Source organism: Eublepharis macularius, chromosome 12 (assembly GCF_028583425.1).
Source record: "Eublepharis macularius isolate TG4126 chromosome 12, MPM_Emac_v1.0, whole genome shotgun sequence".
Classification (NCBI taxonomy): Eukaryota; Metazoa; Chordata; class Lepidosauria; order Squamata; family Eublepharidae; genus Eublepharis; species Eublepharis macularius.
Window position 1 is genome coordinate 20,342,460 of NC_072801.1, and position 20,202 is coordinate 20,362,661.

Genomic DNA, 20,202 nt, shown 5'->3' on the forward strand with positions numbered 1-20,202 from the left:
TTTTCCAGGCTAGAGTGAGACTGTAGTACCCCAAGATTGAATTATGAGAAGTGATGCCTTACAACTTCATCCTTTCTTCCAGTCTTCATAAATGTTTGATTCACAGTTTTAGCAAATAGAGATGGCCTTCTCTTAAATGTACTTTAAAAAGAGTCTCACAGAAGAATCAAGAGGGGACGGCAAATGGTTATTTGGTACCTGTTTAGCCAGTGCTTTGGCAAGGTCTTTGGTTGTTTCGGTTTTGCCAGTTCCTGCGGGTCCTTCTGGAGCACCTCCCAGGTTCAGTTTCAAAGCTCCCATTAATGTTCTAAAGACACAGGAGGGAATAAGTACAAGGCATGTGATTCAAGGGCTACAGGCACTGCTTTGTTTCTGGCACTTTTAACCCACTTTTCTCCACCAGCAAGGACTCAAAGCAGCTTACAAACAATTAATATGTTTTTTTTTTAAATTACTCATACCATAAATCTCCAAACAAGAAATCCACCAGACATCAATAAACTGATCTACAATGCAACATTTAAAAAACCCCAATACACTGTTGTCAATTCTTTCCTCAAGCAGGGAAGGCATTCTAGGGTACATTTAGTCTCATGTATCTATGCATGTAAAATGCACTGGCATAAACACTTGGTTGCAATCTCCACGTAGCACGGCTAACCATTGGTACCCACTAGTGTGTTTTATCTGTCAACAGATACATAACAGAACAATTGCAATATATTTCTATTATATATTTTGTCAAAGAACAGAAGCCCTTTTCTAGGGGACATTTTCCTTTGAAGGACGCCATGGATCCAAGCAGCCTTTCCCCTTCTGTTCTCTGTGCATCTTCATAGCTCCACAAAAGTGTTCTCATGCACCTAACTACAGACACATACAATCTAGGGATGTGCATTCAGGTATTTCCAATCCCCAAAATACCTTATCACAAGGGTCATTTTGTAAAAAAAGAGCTGGAGGAACTCATTAGAGGAACTCATTAGCATAACTCATTAGCATATGCCACGCCTCTTGCTATCACCGGAAGTGTGTCATTAGTATAATTGATTTGTATGTGCCACACCCCCTGACATAACCTATTCTGGCTGTTTTGGACCCAATCCTGGCCATTCAGGGCCAAAATTGGGCCCAAACTGGCAAAAAGGGGCTGAAAAAGGGCCCAAAATGGTCAGGATCGGGCCACTGATGAGTGGGAGAGTGATCCACCACCCATCAGAGGCCCGATCCAGTCCGTTTCGGCCCCAATCTAAGCTGAAATGGGCCCCAAATGGCCAAGAGTTAGGTGGGCTGGGCCACCTGACATGTGACCTCTTTGGGGAACTGCTGGAACTGCGTTCCTGTGCTTTCCCCCTCGAAATGAGCCCTGCCTTATCAGTATTTTCCAGATATATTCAGGTATCTGAAATGATATTCCACCCCACAGGAATCAATGGAGACAAGTAGGATGGCTGGGGGCGGAGGTCACCCTTGACTGAATCTGCTTGAATCTTGCAGGGTGTTTAGTGGCTAGGCAGTACTATATTCTCTGTAATTTGCGTGTTATTTGCTTGAAAAACAGCCACTCCCCCAGAAAGAGTCCCCCTATATGGAATAAGACACCTGGAAAATTTCAGAATTCTGGGCGGGGGGAAACAAATCCAAATCCCAAAACAGTATTGTGGACCCAAATAATCTGGAATACTGGTATGGAAACTATTCCTGAAATCCAAATCTGAAAAATACCATTTTTTTTGTACCAAGTGTACATCCCCTGTACAAGCATCCAGTTGAAAATCTACAGTCTGGTTCCATTGCCTTTTCCTACATGGTTGTCCTTTTTGTTTATATAATATGTAGCATCTGAAGCAATTCTGAAAATGGAACCCAGCAGCTAAGGAATGCATCCTAATCTAAAGCCATAAGATTTCGGCAAGTCCAGACTCACAGATACATACATTCAGCAGAGAATGTCACACATACTATCTTCCCCCAAACCCTAGATAAAGCTTAAAGGGAAACCAACTTTGTGATCTGAACAGAAGTAGGATTTGTGTCTGTCTCAAAGTTATTTGCTACCTTCTTCTCAAAGCCAGGCTATGCACTATGCAGATTGGCTAGCATCTGCGTCATAAAGCCACTCCCCCTCCATCTTCTCAGAGTGGTTTCCAAAGTTTAAACAAAATGAAGAAGGGACCACTTTTTTTTAAAAAAGAGTTCAGAAGAATGCTTTAGCAGATAACCTGATGCAAGTTCTTGAAAATAAGCCCCAAACCAAAGCAGACAAAATCTAAAGCTTGGTCAAAGGAAAGTGTTAAAGCTTTCTGGAGGCTGTGTATGTGTCAATACCGTAATGAAAGAGTAACAGAGCTTGTAATGAGGCAGAAACAGACCTCTGTCCCTGCACTTGACCCTGTTTCCACACATCTGTATACTATACAGTCCACGATTCTTGCTGCCAGTCAAGCCAAGGAGCTCTAACCATCTGTACCACTGTCAAAAGCCAATTTACAGCTAATATGTGTCTGCTCTGAGGAGTAAGCATTTGAAGTTATCTTTAACTGAAAGAGTTGACTATAACCAGGGCTTTTTTTCAGGGGGAATGCGGGGGAATGGAGTTCCGGAACCTCTTGAAAATGGTCACATGGCTGGTGGCCCCGCCCCCTGATCTCCAGACAGAGGGGAGTTTAGATTGCTCTCGCAGAGGGCAATCTAAACTCCCCTCTGTCTGGAGATCAGGGGGTGGGGCCACCAGCCATGTGACCACTTTCTCCGAGGGCAACCCACTGAGTTCCACCACCTCTTTTCCCAGAAAAAAAGCCCTGACTATAACAAACAGTTATTATTTAAGTTCACAGCATCAGAAAAGCTGAAAAGGGAGGCAGAATCTTAACCTCTATGGCCTACCCTTGCACATTTTTAATTTAGTTGGATGAGTTATACCGGACTAAAATGAACTGCTGCAATGACTTATCAAGTCCACAGCAGGGTAGAAATGGAATTGTAAATTTCATGCCAGAGACACTAAACACGTTCATCCCAAATTCTTTACAAGTTTGAGAACCAGAGACTGTGCAAATGGTTCAGTAATTGCTTCCATTTATTTTAAAGGCAGACAATACCTTAGCCTGTATATTTCATTTCAAGACAGCGCACAACTCAACTATGAGGAACTTGAGCAAATGGGTTCTAGCCCCGCATGTTACTATTTATATGTTGTAGGGCATTTTTCCCCCCATAGGGAAACATTCCATCTTACAAGTCCCCTCTGCAGCTGGAAATGATACAGTGCACATGGAGATTTAGCACCTCATTGAGAACTATGCAAATTTTTACTGATTTATGTATTGAAATATTTCTCACGCACTTTTCTTCCCGCTGAGGACTTAAAGTGACTTATAAAGAAACACAAAAATGCCATTTAAACAACCTATATAATACAACACCAAGATGCGAGGCTTGTAATAAACCAATTGCATCTTACCAACACTCCAGTCTCTTTGTATTTTGGCAAGATTACAAATCTGAGCGGGCGTTTTGAACAAAATGTACAATGATCCTACCCTTGGTCTCTGTTCGGCCTCCGCTCTACCATAAATGTCCAAGCTATGTACAATTTGGGTTAAAAGCAAAGAGCACTAAGTGAAAGTAAGGGATTTTTTTTACCTATAGCATCGGTCAGTTAGTGGCGTGATGACCAAGCGCAACGAGTTGCCCAAGTACTCATAGCCGTATTTGGCCTCCGTCGTAATCATTCGGACCATGACTTCTCCCTCTTCCCAGTAATATCTCAGCTGAGAAATCCACTGGAAATCGTTCAGGTCTGAAATTTTGTCTTCGGCCAATTTTGCCACTACATCACGTGCTGCAGAAACCAAACAGGTCTCAGAAACCAGTCAGAACACTCAGATCAAATGTTTAACTTTCCCACCTGGCTCTGATTGGCAGGGGTTCTCCAGGACCTCAAGCAGAGAGAGAGAGAGAGAGAGAGGGAGGTCTTCTCCAACCCCTGGTACCAGGGATTATTTTATGAGGGATGCCAAACACGAAAGATGGGACCTTTGCATGCAAAACAGGTGCTTCACCACTGGGCAAGGGCCCTTTGCAAGCCTCCTTAATGAAATAGTATAGCACCTTTAAGACTAACCAATTTTATTGTAGCATAAGCTTTCGAGAGCCACAGCTCTCTTCATCAGATGCATCAATACAATAAAGTTGCTACAATATGCTACAATAAAGTTGGTTAGTCTTAAAGGTGCTACTGGACTCTCTTCTTAATGAATAGTACCAAACAGTTAATAAATTAAAACCGCATTGGCGATAAATGCTTCACTAAGAAATTCACTAGGAGAGAGCTAGACCGGTGCCTTGGGCAAGCAGGCATGGCCCGGGAAGTCCAAATGGTCCTGGAACATGCCAGGCTGAGTGGTCCCTGCAGTCTTAAGCAGAGCTACTGGGCTTGGCTCTGTTTGCCCTGGGGTTGCCAGCAGCCCTCCAGGTGCAGTGACACACACAGGAACTTTTCTTGTAAGCGAAATGGCCAGTCCACCCCTACAGGCAAGGATTCAGCTAAAACCCTTAAGTTCAATGTAAGGGATATAAGTGCATGCTGCAACCAATGACATTTAAAAGTGTTTAACTCTGGCTGAACCATCTGCGCCCAAGCTCATGTTCCCTCCCATCTGAAGTGGCATTGCAATTTCTTCCAAATCACACAGCTCCTGCTTTCTCCCACATCTGGCAACTTACCATGCACATCAATGACAGTCAGCGCCCCCATAGTCAGCCGGGCCCCGCTCGACAGCTTTCCTCGTACCAGTTCAACAATTTCTGCAATCTGTGTGTTGCTTTTCTCCAAAAAATTCTGTACCCCCCCCAAAAAAACAGTGAGATGCAGTACATCACGGAAAATAGATTTCAAGTAAATGTGTAAATGATTTAAAGTAAATGTGTGCATGTATCTTTAAATGCTTGGTGTGAGATAGGTGAAGAGTGGGGGTGAAGGAGAGGGATGAGTGAGTGATATGATTGGCTCATGACTGAGAGGGTGGGCGGTGTGAATGCAGTTTAGACTGAGAGTAGAGAGCAACATAGAGTCAAGAGAAAGCAGGCAAGCTGTGTGCAGCCTGAGTAATTTTGCCTGGCTGCCATAATGTAGCATTCTCGTGTATAGAGTTATGTATGGCCTCATTTGCAGAGCAAAAAATCTCTAGGGCTAGGGCTGAGGTTTCTGCTAACTTTAGGACCACCCATGGCTTAAAAAGCAGGGGGTAAACCCTCCCTTAAATGGCATAGGTGGCAGGGCTGCTATAGCAAGCCAATGTGCCATGCAAATGCACGGTGGTGAAGGCCACCAGGAGCAAGCAAAAGGGGACGTCAGAACCAGCTTCATCTTGTTTCCCCCACTTACCTGCTTCTCTCTACACTTGGCCACGCAGAGAAGCAGGAGGAAAGATCAGGGGGTGGGCAGGCAGTAAGACCAAGCAGGCAAGTGAGTGGGCGAGCAGCCAGATGGAAAGATGCCAGGGAGATCAGGTGTGTTGAGAGGGTGGGCAAACAGGCAAATTGGGCAGGAGGTCCAGAAAAAAGGGAGACGGAAACAGGATGGAGAAGGAAGACCAGGAGAGGAAGTATGGGAGCAGGGGGGGGGGGGAGACAGGATTTCCCTTCTCCCAAGAGTCATCATGTGCCGCCCCTCTCTTGTTATCATTTTATTCTATGTGGGTGCTCTACTTTTTGGACCACAGCCCATCCAAAACTAAGCACTTTTAAATCCCATCAGTTTCAGTGGCAGAGTTAAGGAGATGTTTAAAAATCTCTGTCCCTCAAACAGATGAAATTTAGACGTGTTTAACTTTGGTCAGATAGTCTAAGGGGCTGTGTGATAAATTCCTCGGTTAGCAGAAAAATCTGAAAGTCAAAAGGGGGGGCATTAATATTTTTTAAAAGTTTAAAAACACAGAGCTCACTCTCTCATGAGTTCCTGAGCACCATTTTGGGCTCCCAAGGGTAACCTCAGACATTTCCTAGGCATCCCAAAATGGTTTTGCATTTTATTTAATTCCCATTGAGGTAACATCTGAAGCAAGAGTTGGGTGGAGACAAAAGAAGAAAGCAACAACTGGTGGGATAGGGAGCTGGACTGGGGAGGAGTGGGTGAACCAGTTTCAGTTCATTCAGCTTAACAGCCCATAGGTCATACACTCTAACAAAGTTTAAGAATTAAAAACAACAGTTAAAGAAAAGGTTGCCATATCTACAATACAGTTTTTACAAAGGCTACTCAGTAATAATCTTAATTTTCAGGCATCAGAAATGTTTGAATGCCGGATTCGGTTTCATTTTCTTGGCCATGTCGGACGCTCCTCTCCGCAGGTCCGGGAAGAAACGTCCGAGCAGTCTGACCAGGCGGTTGACCCAGTGAGGGAGTCAGGGTCCAGGGTGCCGCAGGAAGAACCCCCTGAAAGCAATGCAGGGGGTAAATTGCCCGTTTGCTCCAACGGAGGCCAGCAGACTTGCGCAGCACATCGCGTGCAGCCGGGCCACGGAGAACGGCAAAGAGCAGAACTAGGCGAAAGCCTGTAAGTAAGCGAATCCCTTCTGTTACTACAAGCGTATGTAAAGGATTGGTGGGATCTGAAGCTAAGAAGGCTCGGGTTTCTCACCCCTCACTGAGTTTCAGAACTTGGTCAGTGGTCTCCCCCCCCCCCTAAAATGGTGACGAAAAAGCAGAGTCCCGCTTTGGGCAAGTCAATCTCGGCTGCCCTGCAGGGAAAAGGAGAGTCTCTTGAGGATCTGGTGAAGCGGTTGGTGATTGAAGCCATAAAGCCCTTTGTTGACAAGTTAAATGAAACGGATCAAAGGGTTGGCTTAATTGAGAGCAAAGTGAAAACCATTAAGGAAACAGCGGGGGGGGGGAGAGAAGTCTGCTCGGGAAAATGCGTCACTCGTGAGGGCAACAAACAAAGAACTAAAGCTGGTGGAGAACCAGCTGATCGGGCTACAAGTGGAACGAGCACAAACAATTTTGCGTCTCCAGAACATGAAAGAGGAGGAAAATGAGAATTTAAAGGATCTGGTCTCGGAACTTTTGGCGACACCCGTGAGGGCAACTAAAGAAGAGTTAAAAAGCGCCATTTTGGAAGTCCGTTGGGCTTCTTCAAAATATGCAACGAAGCGTCATCTGCCTTGCAAGATCATCATTGACTTCTCATCTAAGAGGATTTGGGACACTATCCTATATAATTCATACAATGCGGATCTGGACTTTCTGGGTTTTAAGGTTAAGATATTGAAGGACGTTCCATTTTTAGCTCGGAAAAGAAGATTTAAATACAAAGAGTTTGCAGCTCTTCTGAGGAAACGTGGAATAAAGTTCAAATGGTTATTTCCGGAAGGTATCTGGTTTAGTTACAAAGACCAAGCTTACAAGATAACATCAGAAGATCAGCTAAGGGACTTTGAGGGTCAGCATCAAGAGTTCCAGCAAGATGCTAAACAAGAAGAAAAGGATTCCAAGTTTGAAGGGGGAGAGGAGGAGGGAACGAGCACGGCGACTGCAGCTGTTCAGAGAGAACTGCGTCCGAGGCCCGGGGGGGGGGGGGGAGGAAGACCTAATCTTGATTATAATCTGTATTTTGCAGGGTCTACCAATCTAACAGTATTTTACAAAGTTTTGATTTTAAACAATGGCAGTATGAAGGGAAAGCATTATTTGTAGAGGTAGTGTCTGTGTTGTTATGTGCTGTTTTTTTTTCTCTCCTTCCCTCTGCCCCCCTTTTTTCCTTTTGTATTGTTAGTAAATAAAATTTAAAAAAAAATTTTTTTTGAATGCCTCAGTAGCCTTTTTTTAAAAAAATCTCTCTCTGGCTGGTTCATGCTTTGGACAATGAAAGAAGGTATGGGATAGCGAGTCAACTTCAGTCAAAGGGCAGTTCAGAAGTGTTGATCTGATGGTATCTTGAGGAAGCGGCCCTTCATCTGAGCTGTCCAGGGCTTTTTTTCAGGGGGAACACGGGGGAAAGGAGTTCCAGCACCTCTTGACAATACTCGGCAATACTGCTTGAAAATAATACGATTTCAAAGAATCCCGTGTGTTTCTTCCTCATTTCCCTCTTGAGAGTTCTGCCACCTCTTTTCCCAGAAAAAAAACCCTGGCTGTCGGCAATGCGTTGCAGTGTGCAACCAAGTATGACCGCCTCAGTTTTGGGACTACTTGGCATACTAAGGTAATGAGGCTGGTTGAACTGGGTAGGAAATTTAATTCCCAGGTAGAGCGGTGACGGTGAGTATTTTTGTGAACCACTACTGAAGCCTGCAGGACAGGTTGAGAAGAAAGGAAGTAAAACACAAGGCAGTAGAGAGTGGGAAACCAGGGAGGAGGGGGGATCAAGCAGGGAGAAGCCAGGAGAAAGGATTTCTACTCTCTTACAAATCCCTGAATCTCCTGTTTGTGTTTTATAGAATATGTAATATTTTCACAACTCAGGAAGATTAGTAATCAAGATTTATGTCTTAAGTCGCATAATATGGAAAAATCACCTGCATCTTAAGCTTTAACTGCAATATTGCTCATTTGTTTATCAGAACACACAAGAAACACATTTGTTGCCAAATGCAATCAGCAAACTCTTATTCTCTGTATCTTCTTACCTATCTACATAATAATTATATTTTTAAAAAATAGGCTTACAGGTAATGTCCTTTCTTTTATGGCTTCTGATACTTCATTTGTCCAGAAAATGGATGATACAGAGATAACTATTTGTCCGGGCCATTGCAGTACCCACGTTTTGCGAGGAACCTTTTAAAACACAGAGACAAATAACATCTCAGTTGCCTTGAGTGTGTTATGTAATAATAGGGGCAGGATATAAGCATCAAATAATGATGTCAAATAAAATCCCTCCTGATTTCAAAGGATTACTATAGACCCAGTAGACAAGTGTGGTCCAACGCATGCTCTCAGTAATATATGAGGTTTAATTACTATCTCTAGCTACAGGTCAGTAGCCAAACTGTTCTGCAGTGAAACAGTAGCATTTGAGTCCAGTGGGATCTTAGAGACCAACAAGAACTCTAGTGTATACGCTTTTGAGAGTCTGAGCTCCTTCTTCAGATATCTGGAGTCAAATCCAGTCTCCAGTCAGACTACTGTTATTTCATACTAAATGTTTTGTTTATTGGTGTGAGAAAGCTTAGAGTGGATCTACACATTTAAATGGTCCTGCATGGAAACAGCCTGCTATAATGTGAATTCTGTGTGTAAATTGTGCTTTCAATGACTTCATGGGACTAATTTCATCTTGAAGTACAAATACTTTGTTATTACCTGAACATACCCTCCAATACCATCTTCTATAACTTGTCTGATGCTGGACAACATCATTTCTTCTACTTGTAATAGCCATTTCTCAACCATGCCCTTAAATAAAAGGAATGAAAATCATAAGGAATCTAAATGAAACAGTGGTTAACGGGAGCAAAATTCGGTCACACTGGAGAGAACTTCCAAAGGGGCCTGGTGCATCAAAGCCTAAGGCACTGTGGCACTAAAGCTGCAAAGGCAGACTCCACTGAACTGCTGCTGAGAGGGAATCCAGGAGCAGATTTGACACTGTGAGACTTGGAGTGTCTCTACACAGACATCTTACATGGGGACACTCAAGTGTAGGGAGACGCAATGTTAGCCAGGAAGTGTAATTTTAAAAGACAGTGACAAAGGCTCTGTCGATTTCACCTCTCTACAGGAGGGTAGTTTAAAAAGACAGAGCCCAAGGTTTTTTAATTTCATCTTTGCCTCCCAGCAAGGTGAAATTGACAGAACCGTTGGGGAAGCAAAAATGAAATTAACAAACCCTCTGAGGAGTGATTTTCGCTGGCTGTCTTTTTAAACTACCCTCCTGTAGAGAGGTGAATTAATTTTAAATTACACTTCCCAGCTAACATTGCATCTCCCTTCACTTGAGCATCCCCGTGTAAGATGTCTCATCTAGAAAGACTCTTGGAGTCAGAACACACGAGACAAAATACCTAGATTCAACTCGTGTTCTCTTACCTAAAGGTTTGCCGGGAAGTGTAGGCTTCCTTGCAGCTTAAAGTTTAGCATTTACAGTGCAGGCGTCCTTGCAGCTTAAAGTTTAGCATTTACAGTGCAGGCGTCCTTGCAGCTTAAAGTTTAGCATTTACAGAGCAGCGAGGAGGGAAGTGCAGGCGTGGGGCGCCTTTCCTCCCACTCTCAAGGTGCATCACGGCATTTTCCCTTCCCCTCACCCGGCCTGGCCCTGCAGAGCGACGCCTGGCTGCACCGGGAGACTTTAAGCTGCAAGGACCCCCGCACATCCCTCTCTGCTGCTCTGTAAATGCTAAACTTTAAGCTGCAAGGACACCTGCACTTCTCCCTGCTGCTCTGTAAATGCTAAACTTTAAGCTGCAAGGACGCCTACACTTCCCGACAAACCTTTAGGTAAGAGAACACAAGTTGAACCTAGGTATTTCATCTCGTGTGTTTCGACTGTTGGGCTCCACAGGAACTTGGAGCAATTAGCTCATCACAAAAAAGCAGCTGTGCATCATTCAGGTTTAAGTAGACTATTCAGATTAATCCTGCTTTGACAATTCATCAGATTTAAGGAGCGGTACACAACTCTCTGATGGTCAATCATTTACTCATTTGACTGGATCCTGTTTTCATCTGTGCTCCGCACTGTAATCTAATATGTACTACATCACCTATGTGTCTTCTTGCTCCCCTTCCATACACCACTTTTCTACCATTTGGAGGTGTGGGTATATACATCTCTGCAAGCTGAATGTAATACTTCATACACTTGATGAAGTGAGCTATGGCTTGCAAAAACTTTTGCCACATTGGTTCATTAAGCCATTAGTCTTTAAGGTGCTACCTGATTCTGCCATTTGAAAGGTTAGCAAGAAAGAGCACATACAGTGGAGCCTTGTCCAAGAGCTATTTCACAGTATAAATTTGCCCTTTTGCCAACTAGAGCTTATTTTGACATAACCTTCAGGTCACTGAACACAATGTTTGATGGGAACCTAGGCAAAAAGAATGTAAGATGCTGGAGTTACTGGTTCTTGCAATGCTGCAAAGTTGCCCCGGGTTAAAGCAGATGTCATTATACACTTTATGACCCATAAGATCAAAAGATGGTTATTACATACTTTATGATCTATGAAGCAATCAGCTGTATAACTTGAAAAACTAACTTGTCTGATTTTATGATATTGTGTGGTATATCATGTATATATTATAAAGATATAGAATACGCTGATAATTTTTTACTTTGGCTTGTGCTGGGTAGATCTTCTTTATAAAAGGAACTGTTTCCTTCTCTGAACTGATCATGCCTGTAATCTCCATGTCCTCTGTAAACTCCAGTTTAGCAATTCCCTCAAAGCACTTTTTCAAGTGTGGCTGGACTCGGAGAGGGTCTTTTGTCTCAGACAAAATCTCTAGAAGCTCGTCATTGGAAAGGAAGAAGAATCTGCGCAAAATATTTTGTTTAAACATGCATGTTTGCTTTGACATCAGAAACAAGAATGGGGTGGCACCCTACCTTTTCAAAAGAGACAGAGCAACAGTCTGACTGATAGCTTCATGTGTAACCATGTTTTAGGGGAGGCTCAGGTTCCAGAGGTACATAAATACAGAATATCCTAGGTTCAATGTCTGATTAAGATGGCTTTCAATAGCAAGGGAGGGAAGGCATCAACTTTGGAGAGCTGCTACCTGTTTGAACAAGTGGACTTGAGCAGCTCGGTACAGCTGTTTTGTATCCAGGAAGTTGTCATGTGTGCGGCCCAATCTGAAAGGCTACAACGTACTGAATCTTACGCATTTTCCCTCCAGAAAATGGTGTCTTCAATGTTTTCTTCAACTGAGATTCCATTCATTGTGGAGGCAGGGAAAGTGCATATCACGTTTCTTAAAAAGAAACTTTCCAGACCAACACTCTTAACTACCATTCCATACTGGTTCTCCCAGGGTGAGTTTTATGACAGCCATCAACTCCCTGAGAGTCTTCAGGGAGTTGAAGGCTGACTTTGTATCACTAAGGTCACAGCAAGACAAAACATAACAACAACAACATCAACAACGTTTGATTTATATACCACCCTTCAGGAAAACTTAACACCCACACAGAGCAGTTTACAAAGTGTGTTATTATTATCCCCACAATAATAATCACCCTGTGAGGTGGGTGGGGCTGAGAGAGTTCCTAGAAGCTGTGACTGACCCAAGGTCACCCAGCTGGCTTCAAGTGGAGGAGTGGGGAATCAAACCCGCTTCTCCAGATTACAGTCCTATTGCTCTTAACCCAGGGCTTTTTTTTCAGCTGGAACGCGGTGGAACGGAGTTCCAGAACCTCTAGAAAATGGTCACATGGCTGGTGGCCCCACCCCCCTGATCTCCAGATAGAGGGGAGTTTAGATTGCTCTTTGCGCTGCTGGAGTGGCGCAGAGGGCAATCTAAACTCCCCTCTGTCTGGAGATCAGGGAGCGGGGCCACCAGCCATGTGACATTTTTGCCAAGGGTGATTTAAACTTTTAAAAACTCCCCCCTTGTTCCAGCTGACCCAAAGTGACATCATTGGCCCTGGGAGCATGTGTGCACTTTGTGCGTGCACATGTGGTGCCAGGGGCACCACCTTCCGCCAAGAGTTGCCCCCTGTGCTGGCAACCCACTGAGTTCCATCACCTCTTTTCCCAGAAAAAAGCCCCGTCTTAACCCCTACACCAAACTGGGGGCAACTCTACTTGTATGGCACTTCAAATGAATTAACGATAGTTCCTTTGATTCAACCCGGGATTTGTTAATGAGCCTACCTTGGAAAAAACAACCTTTTCTTTTCCAGATAAGTATTCAGACCCTTCTGGATATCTTCCAAAAGAGCATTTGCTTCCCGGAGCCTGTCCAGCATCTTTGGCTGTTCAGTTGCAATAAGTACTCTGGTATCTTTCACCTATATATATTTGTAAATGCATTGAAATGACAAAGATATTCTGCACATCCCTTTATATTTTGTAAAATAATAACTATGTAGAATTCCTAAAATTAGAGGACATAGTTTTATTTATTTATTCCCCACTTTACTCCCTAGTGGTGACCTAAAATGACACACAATCTCATTCTCTCTTCTTCAGTTTTATCCTCACAACACTTGCCTTGCAGTATAGGTTAGGCTGGGAGAAGGCATCTGGCCAAAGTCACCAAGCAAGCTTCAGTGGAAAAGTGGGAATTCGTATCTGGATCGCCTAGATGCTAGTCTGACACTCTAGCCACTAAGCAGCTCTGGCTCTCATAGGTTATTTATTGCTTTGGGGGGGGGGAGGTATATCCACAGTCTGTTCTCCCACCAGCTGTATGAGTAAGGCTCACGGTTGGCCATTGGCCCATGACTGCCCAGTAAACTGTGCTGCTGAGCAGAGATTAGACTCAGGAGGGGGGGAAATTGTGCGAACGTACGGAATATGAAAACTTACTGCTTGTGCCATGATGTCCTTCCAGTAACTGTCAACTATTCCAAACTTCCTGCCCTCCTCTGGCATTTGAGCAATAATGTCCTCTGAACTGAAGATGGGCTCCAAGTAAAGCCAGGTTGCCTGGCATTTTAACCAGTTGTCCAATATATCCTGCATCAGCACAAGTTTCTCCTCCCACCTCTGTGGAGAGATCATTTCACTTTCAGCTCTGCATGGATCTCTTTTGGAGTCTCAAAAAAGAAACAATCTTTAATACAATACATTGTTTTCTCTGTTGCATGCCAGTACTGTTGTGTCATTATACTGTATTTACACAAAACTGAACACTACCGGGCTCATTGGCCAGCAGGTGGCTGGGGCGGTGCGCGGAGGCTGCCCGTGCTCTGCACACTGCCCTGGCCGCCTGCCATGCCTGGCCCGCGGCTGCTGCGCTCGGCCAGAGGTGTGTGGTAGCGGGGGCAGCGGCAGCGGCGGCACAGGGCTGGCCAGCTGTAGCAGCCACAGGCCAGGTACGCCAGCTCCGGGGCGTGCACCTCTGCCTCCGGCACCCCTTCTGGCGCCCCCTCCAGCACCCCGGTGCCCGCAGCACCTGCCTCACCGCCTCAATGGTGACACCAGCCCTGCTTACCCGGCATTCCGTTTCTATTGGTTTGATGAATGGAGAGCCGCACATTGTCTGGGTCTTCACAATGTGATCGTCCAGTAGAAGCTGGATGTCATCAATGGCAGAAAGAATGCTAGTGTCCTGTCAATAAAATCACACGCGTTGAAGCAAATTGTTTTTAAGTTCTATTCGTCTCATCTTGAAACGTTTCTGTTAGGGAAAAAAATAAGATTGATCATCTCAACAGGGACTATTCAAAAATGGCAGACTCACCGTGTCCCTGTACTTTACAAAACTGAAGTTTATGTTCACCCATTCCAGTTTCATTTTCTCCATGTTCTTCTCTAAGGAGTATTCCTTGCTAGCTGCTGCCCCAATAGGCTCCAGTCTAGGCAGAAGAAGAAATTAGGAAGGAAATAAGAACAAAGCAAAGCACTCCTGGAACAGAGAATCAGTTCAGTTTTATTATGATGATCCAAGATCAAAATTCAGATCAGCGTATGTAGTAATATATAACAAGTACATTAATTCCAAATCTAAACATGTCTAATACTAAAATGAATAAAATCATTAAAATATAAGATTTCTTAAAAGAAGTTATAATGTTGTTGGATTAAACTAGCCAGGGCGCAGAAACTTGCTACCTTGGCAGTAAATTTCGTTGCGGCAATCAGCTAGAAGGAAAGCGGAATAAAATTGATTAGATCCGCCTGGGTAGGCAGCAATAATTAGTAAAATGTACTTTTTTTGAGTCTCCTGATAATACTGATAATATAAAAGAATGTGCTCCATTGTCTCTACCAGTCTGGACTGGCAGGGACAGAGATGATTTGCATATAGGATATGAACAGAGAACCAAAAAAATGGATAGGAAAGTTTTCATCTAGTTCATCAAATCACTCACCTAAACTTTTGAAGCCGCACTGACTCCCCTGCTCTCCCCTCTCTGTACAGCTCAATAAGAACAAAACTTAAAAGACAGCTTTTCCTTACAAGAGGCTGCCAAAAGATGACTTGCTCACTTAACATCTGCATCAGAGGCTGTTCTCTGGTGCAAAGTCAGGCAGGAGAAGCCCAAGTGTAAGGACTTCTTGGTAGTGGTACCACTTCTTTAGAACTTCATTCCCCCCACAAAGAGTCCATCCAATGCATTCTTCGCTAGCTTTCAGGAACCAGGCAATGATCCTTTTATTTTAGTTTGACTTGGGTTCTGGTCCACTGTGGTCATGATCCCATTGCCTCTGCTGGATATTTTCATTGTCATTGAGTTAATTTGTTATACTGAGTATAATTGTTTAGTGTAAATTGTTGGGCATTTTTAATGTTACTGCTTCATAACTACATGAGTTGCTTTGAACAGAAATTTCTGGGAAAGGGAGTAATAAATGAACAACAACATACAACAACATTCAATTTATATACCACCCTTCAGGCCAACTTAATGCCCATTCAAAGTGGTTTACAAAGTGTGTTATTATTATCCCCATTACCATCACCCTGTGAGGTGGGTGAGGCTGAGAGAGCTCTAGAGAGTGTGACTGACCCAAGGTCACCCAGCTGGCTGCAAGTGGAGGAGTGGGGAGTCAAACCCTGTTCTCCAGGTTAGAGTCCTGCTGCTCTTAACCACTATACCAAACTGGTCAGGGTCAAACCATTATGGATTTTTCTTCTAGTAATAAGAACCACAAGAAACCTACAAACACAATTCCATAGAGATTTTACTTGTCTAAACCTATTGATTCCAAGGGACTTAGACAGGGGTAATTTAGGATTGGATTGAGCTGCAAATCTGACAGAGTTCAGTTTTAATTCACTCAATAACTCTCTTAAAATCCAGCCTTCCAAAAAATCTAAAACAGCAAGATGACAAATTCTACATCAGAAATTTAATAACAACAACAACATTCGATTTATATACCACCCTCCAGGACAACTTAATGCCCACTCAGAGCAGTTTACAAAGTATGTTATTATTATCCCCACAAGAAAATACCCTGTGAGGTGGGAGGGGCTGAGAGAGCTCCTAGAAACTGTGACTGACCCAAGGTCACCCAGCTGGCTACAAGTGGAGGAGTGGGGAATCAAACCCAGTTCTCCAGATTAGAGTCCCGCGCTCTTATCCACTACACCAAACGTATATATTTATACATATAAGTAATGTCATGTGCATAACATATAATACTATGTATTATATGTATAATATAATACTAATGTATTGAAGCACAAATCAGTTTTAAAAATTGGTACATTTTATGAGGAAAAATTTCAGTGCCAGGAAACAAAAATAAAGCATCAGTTTGCACAAGGAAAAAACAAAATTGAAAAAGGGAATTCTAAAAGTTAAAATTGCTGGGATTAACAGTCCAGTGTTATACTATTCTTAAACTAATGACATCAAAGGATTTAAAGGGGTATAAATTCTGATTAGGATTGCACTGGAGAAATCCAAAATTGTCCGAGAGAAAGTAAGACAGACCTCCCAAAGCTAGCAACTACTTCAGAAAAGTCTAGACTGGCTCTGAATCGAATGTAATGAGATAATCAGACTTTCTGATGTAAGACAATGGAATGAATTAATGGGGGGGAAGCTCTCCCTCACACCAAGTCTTCAGTCAATATGCTTTGATAGCATGTGAAATCCAATCGGTTGAGTCAGAGTGTTAGAGTAGTCAGCCTCTAAAGGCCATTCTAAGTCAGAGACTGTGACTTGTGATGCTCATATCACTGGTTCCCCACAAGCACGTTTTGTTCTATGCCCAGATTGAAGCATGTGGAATCATAATGAACACAAGAAATTGTGTGGTTCCAAATCATTTTGCAAGGACAAGATGCCTTTCCACAAATATTTTGCACATGCAATTCCTTAATTCAGCTCAAAAAGGTTTCCAAATTTCCCATAAATATAAGTTGTAAAAAAAAACAACACAAATTTTAAATGCTTTCAGGAAGCATCAAGCAGAATTAAATGTTTTTACACTGTAGAAGAATACTATGTATATACACACTAGATAAAAGATTGGTGTCTCTTTCTTACTTGTCGATATGCTTTGAAAGCCCATATTCCAGCATGTTTAGGAGAGAAGTTGTTTCATCAGGTCGAATCTCATAGCCAACTATATCACTGATCTGGAAACAAAAGGGAGACTTGAATGAGCAGAAAGAGAGTTTATTTGGCGACAGTAAAACTGGATTGCCTTATAGGCCTGTTATAAGAATTGCAGAGATAAAGTGTGTGAAGCCCCCCTGAAGAGTTAAAAAAAAAACCCTGTCCCTTGGATCCTGTCTACTGCTAGAATACCATTCCCAAGGATCCGTGACCTCTCTGGAATAGTGTGGGAATGTGGTGCAACCACTGTGGGAGGAAGGGGGAATCAATGTGGGACATCCCTCCCCATATACAGGTGGAAGGATCTTCTGCTTACCCAAGGCCACCTTGGATCCAAGCCTATATGAATATTAAGTAGTGTTGTTATCATTATTACTATATCTAATAATACAGCATCTGGCCCACAAGCCAATCATACAAGCCCCCAAACCAAACCACCCACAGATAACGTAGGGAGTTTCTAGGTACTTGGGGCTCCCCATGTTTGAAGAAAAAATATGGCTTCATCTTCCTCTAGTACAAGGAGGCTGCATTTGGAGGAAGAGCCTCTTCTGCCGAAGGAAGGCTCCTTTGGGCTGGAGGAACACCCCACATGTAGCTGAGCAAAGTGGTATGATACAACCCATACATGATGCATGTATATACCACAGTGGCCACCATCTCAGAAGAGGCACATTCTTCTGCATGAGAGAGAAGGTCTCTTCTAAAATGACTCTTGCCATCTACAGGTTTTTTAAAAATAAATATATTAAAAGGTCCATCCTGGTTCATTCGGTAGTTAAATCAAGAGCACTTTTTAGATATTTCACCAACCACCCAAATTCTATATGATGTAATTACATAAATACTCACTGATTCAAGTATGCATATTTTGAAACCTGACTAGCTATTGTCAAAGGCTTTCACGGCCGGAGAACGATGGTTGTTGTGGATTTTGTAGGCTGTATAGCCGTGGTCTTGGCATTCCACACCCTGGGAAACTCTTACAGGATGACTCAGCCCAAACCCACCTTCCTGAGTAGATATAAATTACCTGCTAACATCTTCACACATTGACACAGAGAGATCTCTGTCTTTCAGTGCTACACCTCTGAAGATGCCAGTCACAGCTGCTGGCGAAACGTCAGGAACCACAATGCCCAGACCACAGCTATACAGCCTGCAAAATCCACAACAACCTTACTAGCTATTGTTATTATTAGTTCTTTGTTCATTGATTTATTTTATTCTTTATAGTGTGTCGTTATTATTACTATTATTACCCATAAATATTGCTAATACATAAATAAATAATGCGCCCTCTGGCAAAAAATAACATTTTTAGAAATAGTGCCTGATAATCAAAACTATCTTTGTAGTGAACTGAAATAACTTTGGTCAGTTAATCTCACTGACTTGTGCTGAGTAAACAGCAATGCATGGACAACTCAGCATGAAGACAATGGTGTCCCTTACTACCAAAGGTTTTGTCTGTCTGTCTGTCTGTCTGTCTGTCTGGGACTCAAAGCAGATTACAAGCATGATAGAATATTCAGTCAATCAGCCAGCTGATTACACAACAGGATAACATTTGAATGACAACAACGTTTGAATCTACCAGCAAACATTCCTAGTAAAACAAAGCTATTCAGTCAATCAGCAATCGGATTATAAAATATAGTAATAACATTTGAGTCTAGTAGCAAAGATTTCTAGAAAAACAATATAATGCAGTGGAGCTAGGATTGAAGAACTAGAAGAAAAAAGGAAGCATCACTAAGAAAGGTCACCTCTCAAGCGAATCCATTATGTCACAGTTCGCATCTCTGCTCCACTACAAGAATTATGTTTTGCACATTTTGCAAAACAACAGAAGTACGGGGCCCTTCCTTCCCAATAGCCTAAAGTAGACCACTGAGTAATATGGGAGCCGCCACAGAGAATACATGTGAACAGGCAGTTGCCAATTTTACTTGTTTGCAGGGTGGTACCTTCAGAAGGCTTTGCTCTGATGAGCAAAGCTGTTGTAGTGAAACGTAGCAGGAGAGGTGGTCCTGCTGATAAGTAGGTCCAATGCCATTAGGTGATAGCTAGGACATCGTCTTGAACTGAGCCTGTTTATTACTCTTATTTCTCAGTTAATCTGCTGTGTACAGCCTCAAACCCTCTAATCATCCGATAGCCGCCCCCCCCCCTGCACATTTACAGCACCTGCTCCCAGTGCCTGTCCTTCATCCCACGGTTGCAAGCGATAGAGAGGACAGGAAGGTGTTGCTTAAACTTGTCAATTTTAAACTTCACATTCTCCGCTAAACGCTTCGGCCCTGGTAAATCTGTAAAAGTCTTTGTCAGTTTGTACATAGTCCTCCACATGTTTCCCACATCCTCAGTGATTTCTTCAGCATTCAAGTCCTGCAGAGGTCCTGCGTGCATTAATAGAAATGAAGAGAGGGGGAAAAAACAATGAATGCTATGAACATTTCAGAGCCAAAAGTTATTCCTGCAAAGGCTTAATGGCAAACGTGTAGGAGGGAAACACAGAAACTTAGGGCCAAGCCCTTAGTAAACACCCAACACCTGATTGCGAACAATCCAAAATCTAGCCTTGTAAAAATATTCTACACATAATGTATTTTTGTATTGTCCTGGTACTGCAGATACTAACATTAACAATTATCTTGATGCCTTTGTGTGAAATCCGTGGGCATTATAATTCCTGGCTGATACTCAGGAAATAGTAATTAATCTCTCTCTTTACACCAGCATGGGAACGATGGGGCTGGAGAACAAGGCAGGGGAGCTTTCCAGGGAGGGTAGCTGAAGTCCAGTGCTACGGCCAAGGACTCAACTGCTGAAGCAGCAAGAGAACTGTTCACAAGAGGTTAGGTAGTATGGACTAGCAGCATTGAGGAAGCAATGGAGAGTTTTTATAGCATGTCTGGCAGTCCTACCATTCTTATGATGGTCCTGATTCTGGAAACACTTACAGAGCAATCCTAAACAGTGTTACACACTTCTAAGCCCATTGACC

At 43.0% G+C, this 20,202-nt stretch overlaps 1 protein-coding gene across 1 annotated transcript in view; it reads right to left on the reverse strand.

The window, feature by feature from the left end:
• Positions 1-20,202, reverse strand: part of DNAH3 (dynein axonemal heavy chain 3) — a 121,686-nt gene that overhangs the window by 57,532 nt on the left and 43,952 nt on the right. Inside the window, exons 19-30 of the mRNA XM_054993671.1 lie at positions 19,383-19,594; positions 17,121-17,212; positions 14,360-14,474; positions 14,111-14,227; positions 13,483-13,662; positions 12,826-12,962; positions 11,282-11,483; positions 9,311-9,403; positions 8,672-8,782; positions 4,729-4,843; positions 3,646-3,844; positions 199-307 (exon numbers count right to left, since the gene is read on the reverse strand). Coding sequence (XP_054849646.1) covers positions 199-307; positions 3,646-3,844; positions 4,729-4,843; positions 8,672-8,782; positions 9,311-9,403; positions 11,282-11,483; positions 12,826-12,962; positions 13,483-13,662; positions 14,111-14,227; positions 14,360-14,474; positions 17,121-17,212; positions 19,383-19,594 — 1,682 coding nt within the window. The remainder of the gene's footprint in view (positions 1-198; positions 308-3,645; positions 3,845-4,728; positions 4,844-8,671; positions 8,783-9,310; positions 9,404-11,281; positions 11,484-12,825; positions 12,963-13,482; positions 13,663-14,110; positions 14,228-14,359; positions 14,475-17,120; positions 17,213-19,382; positions 19,595-20,202) is intronic.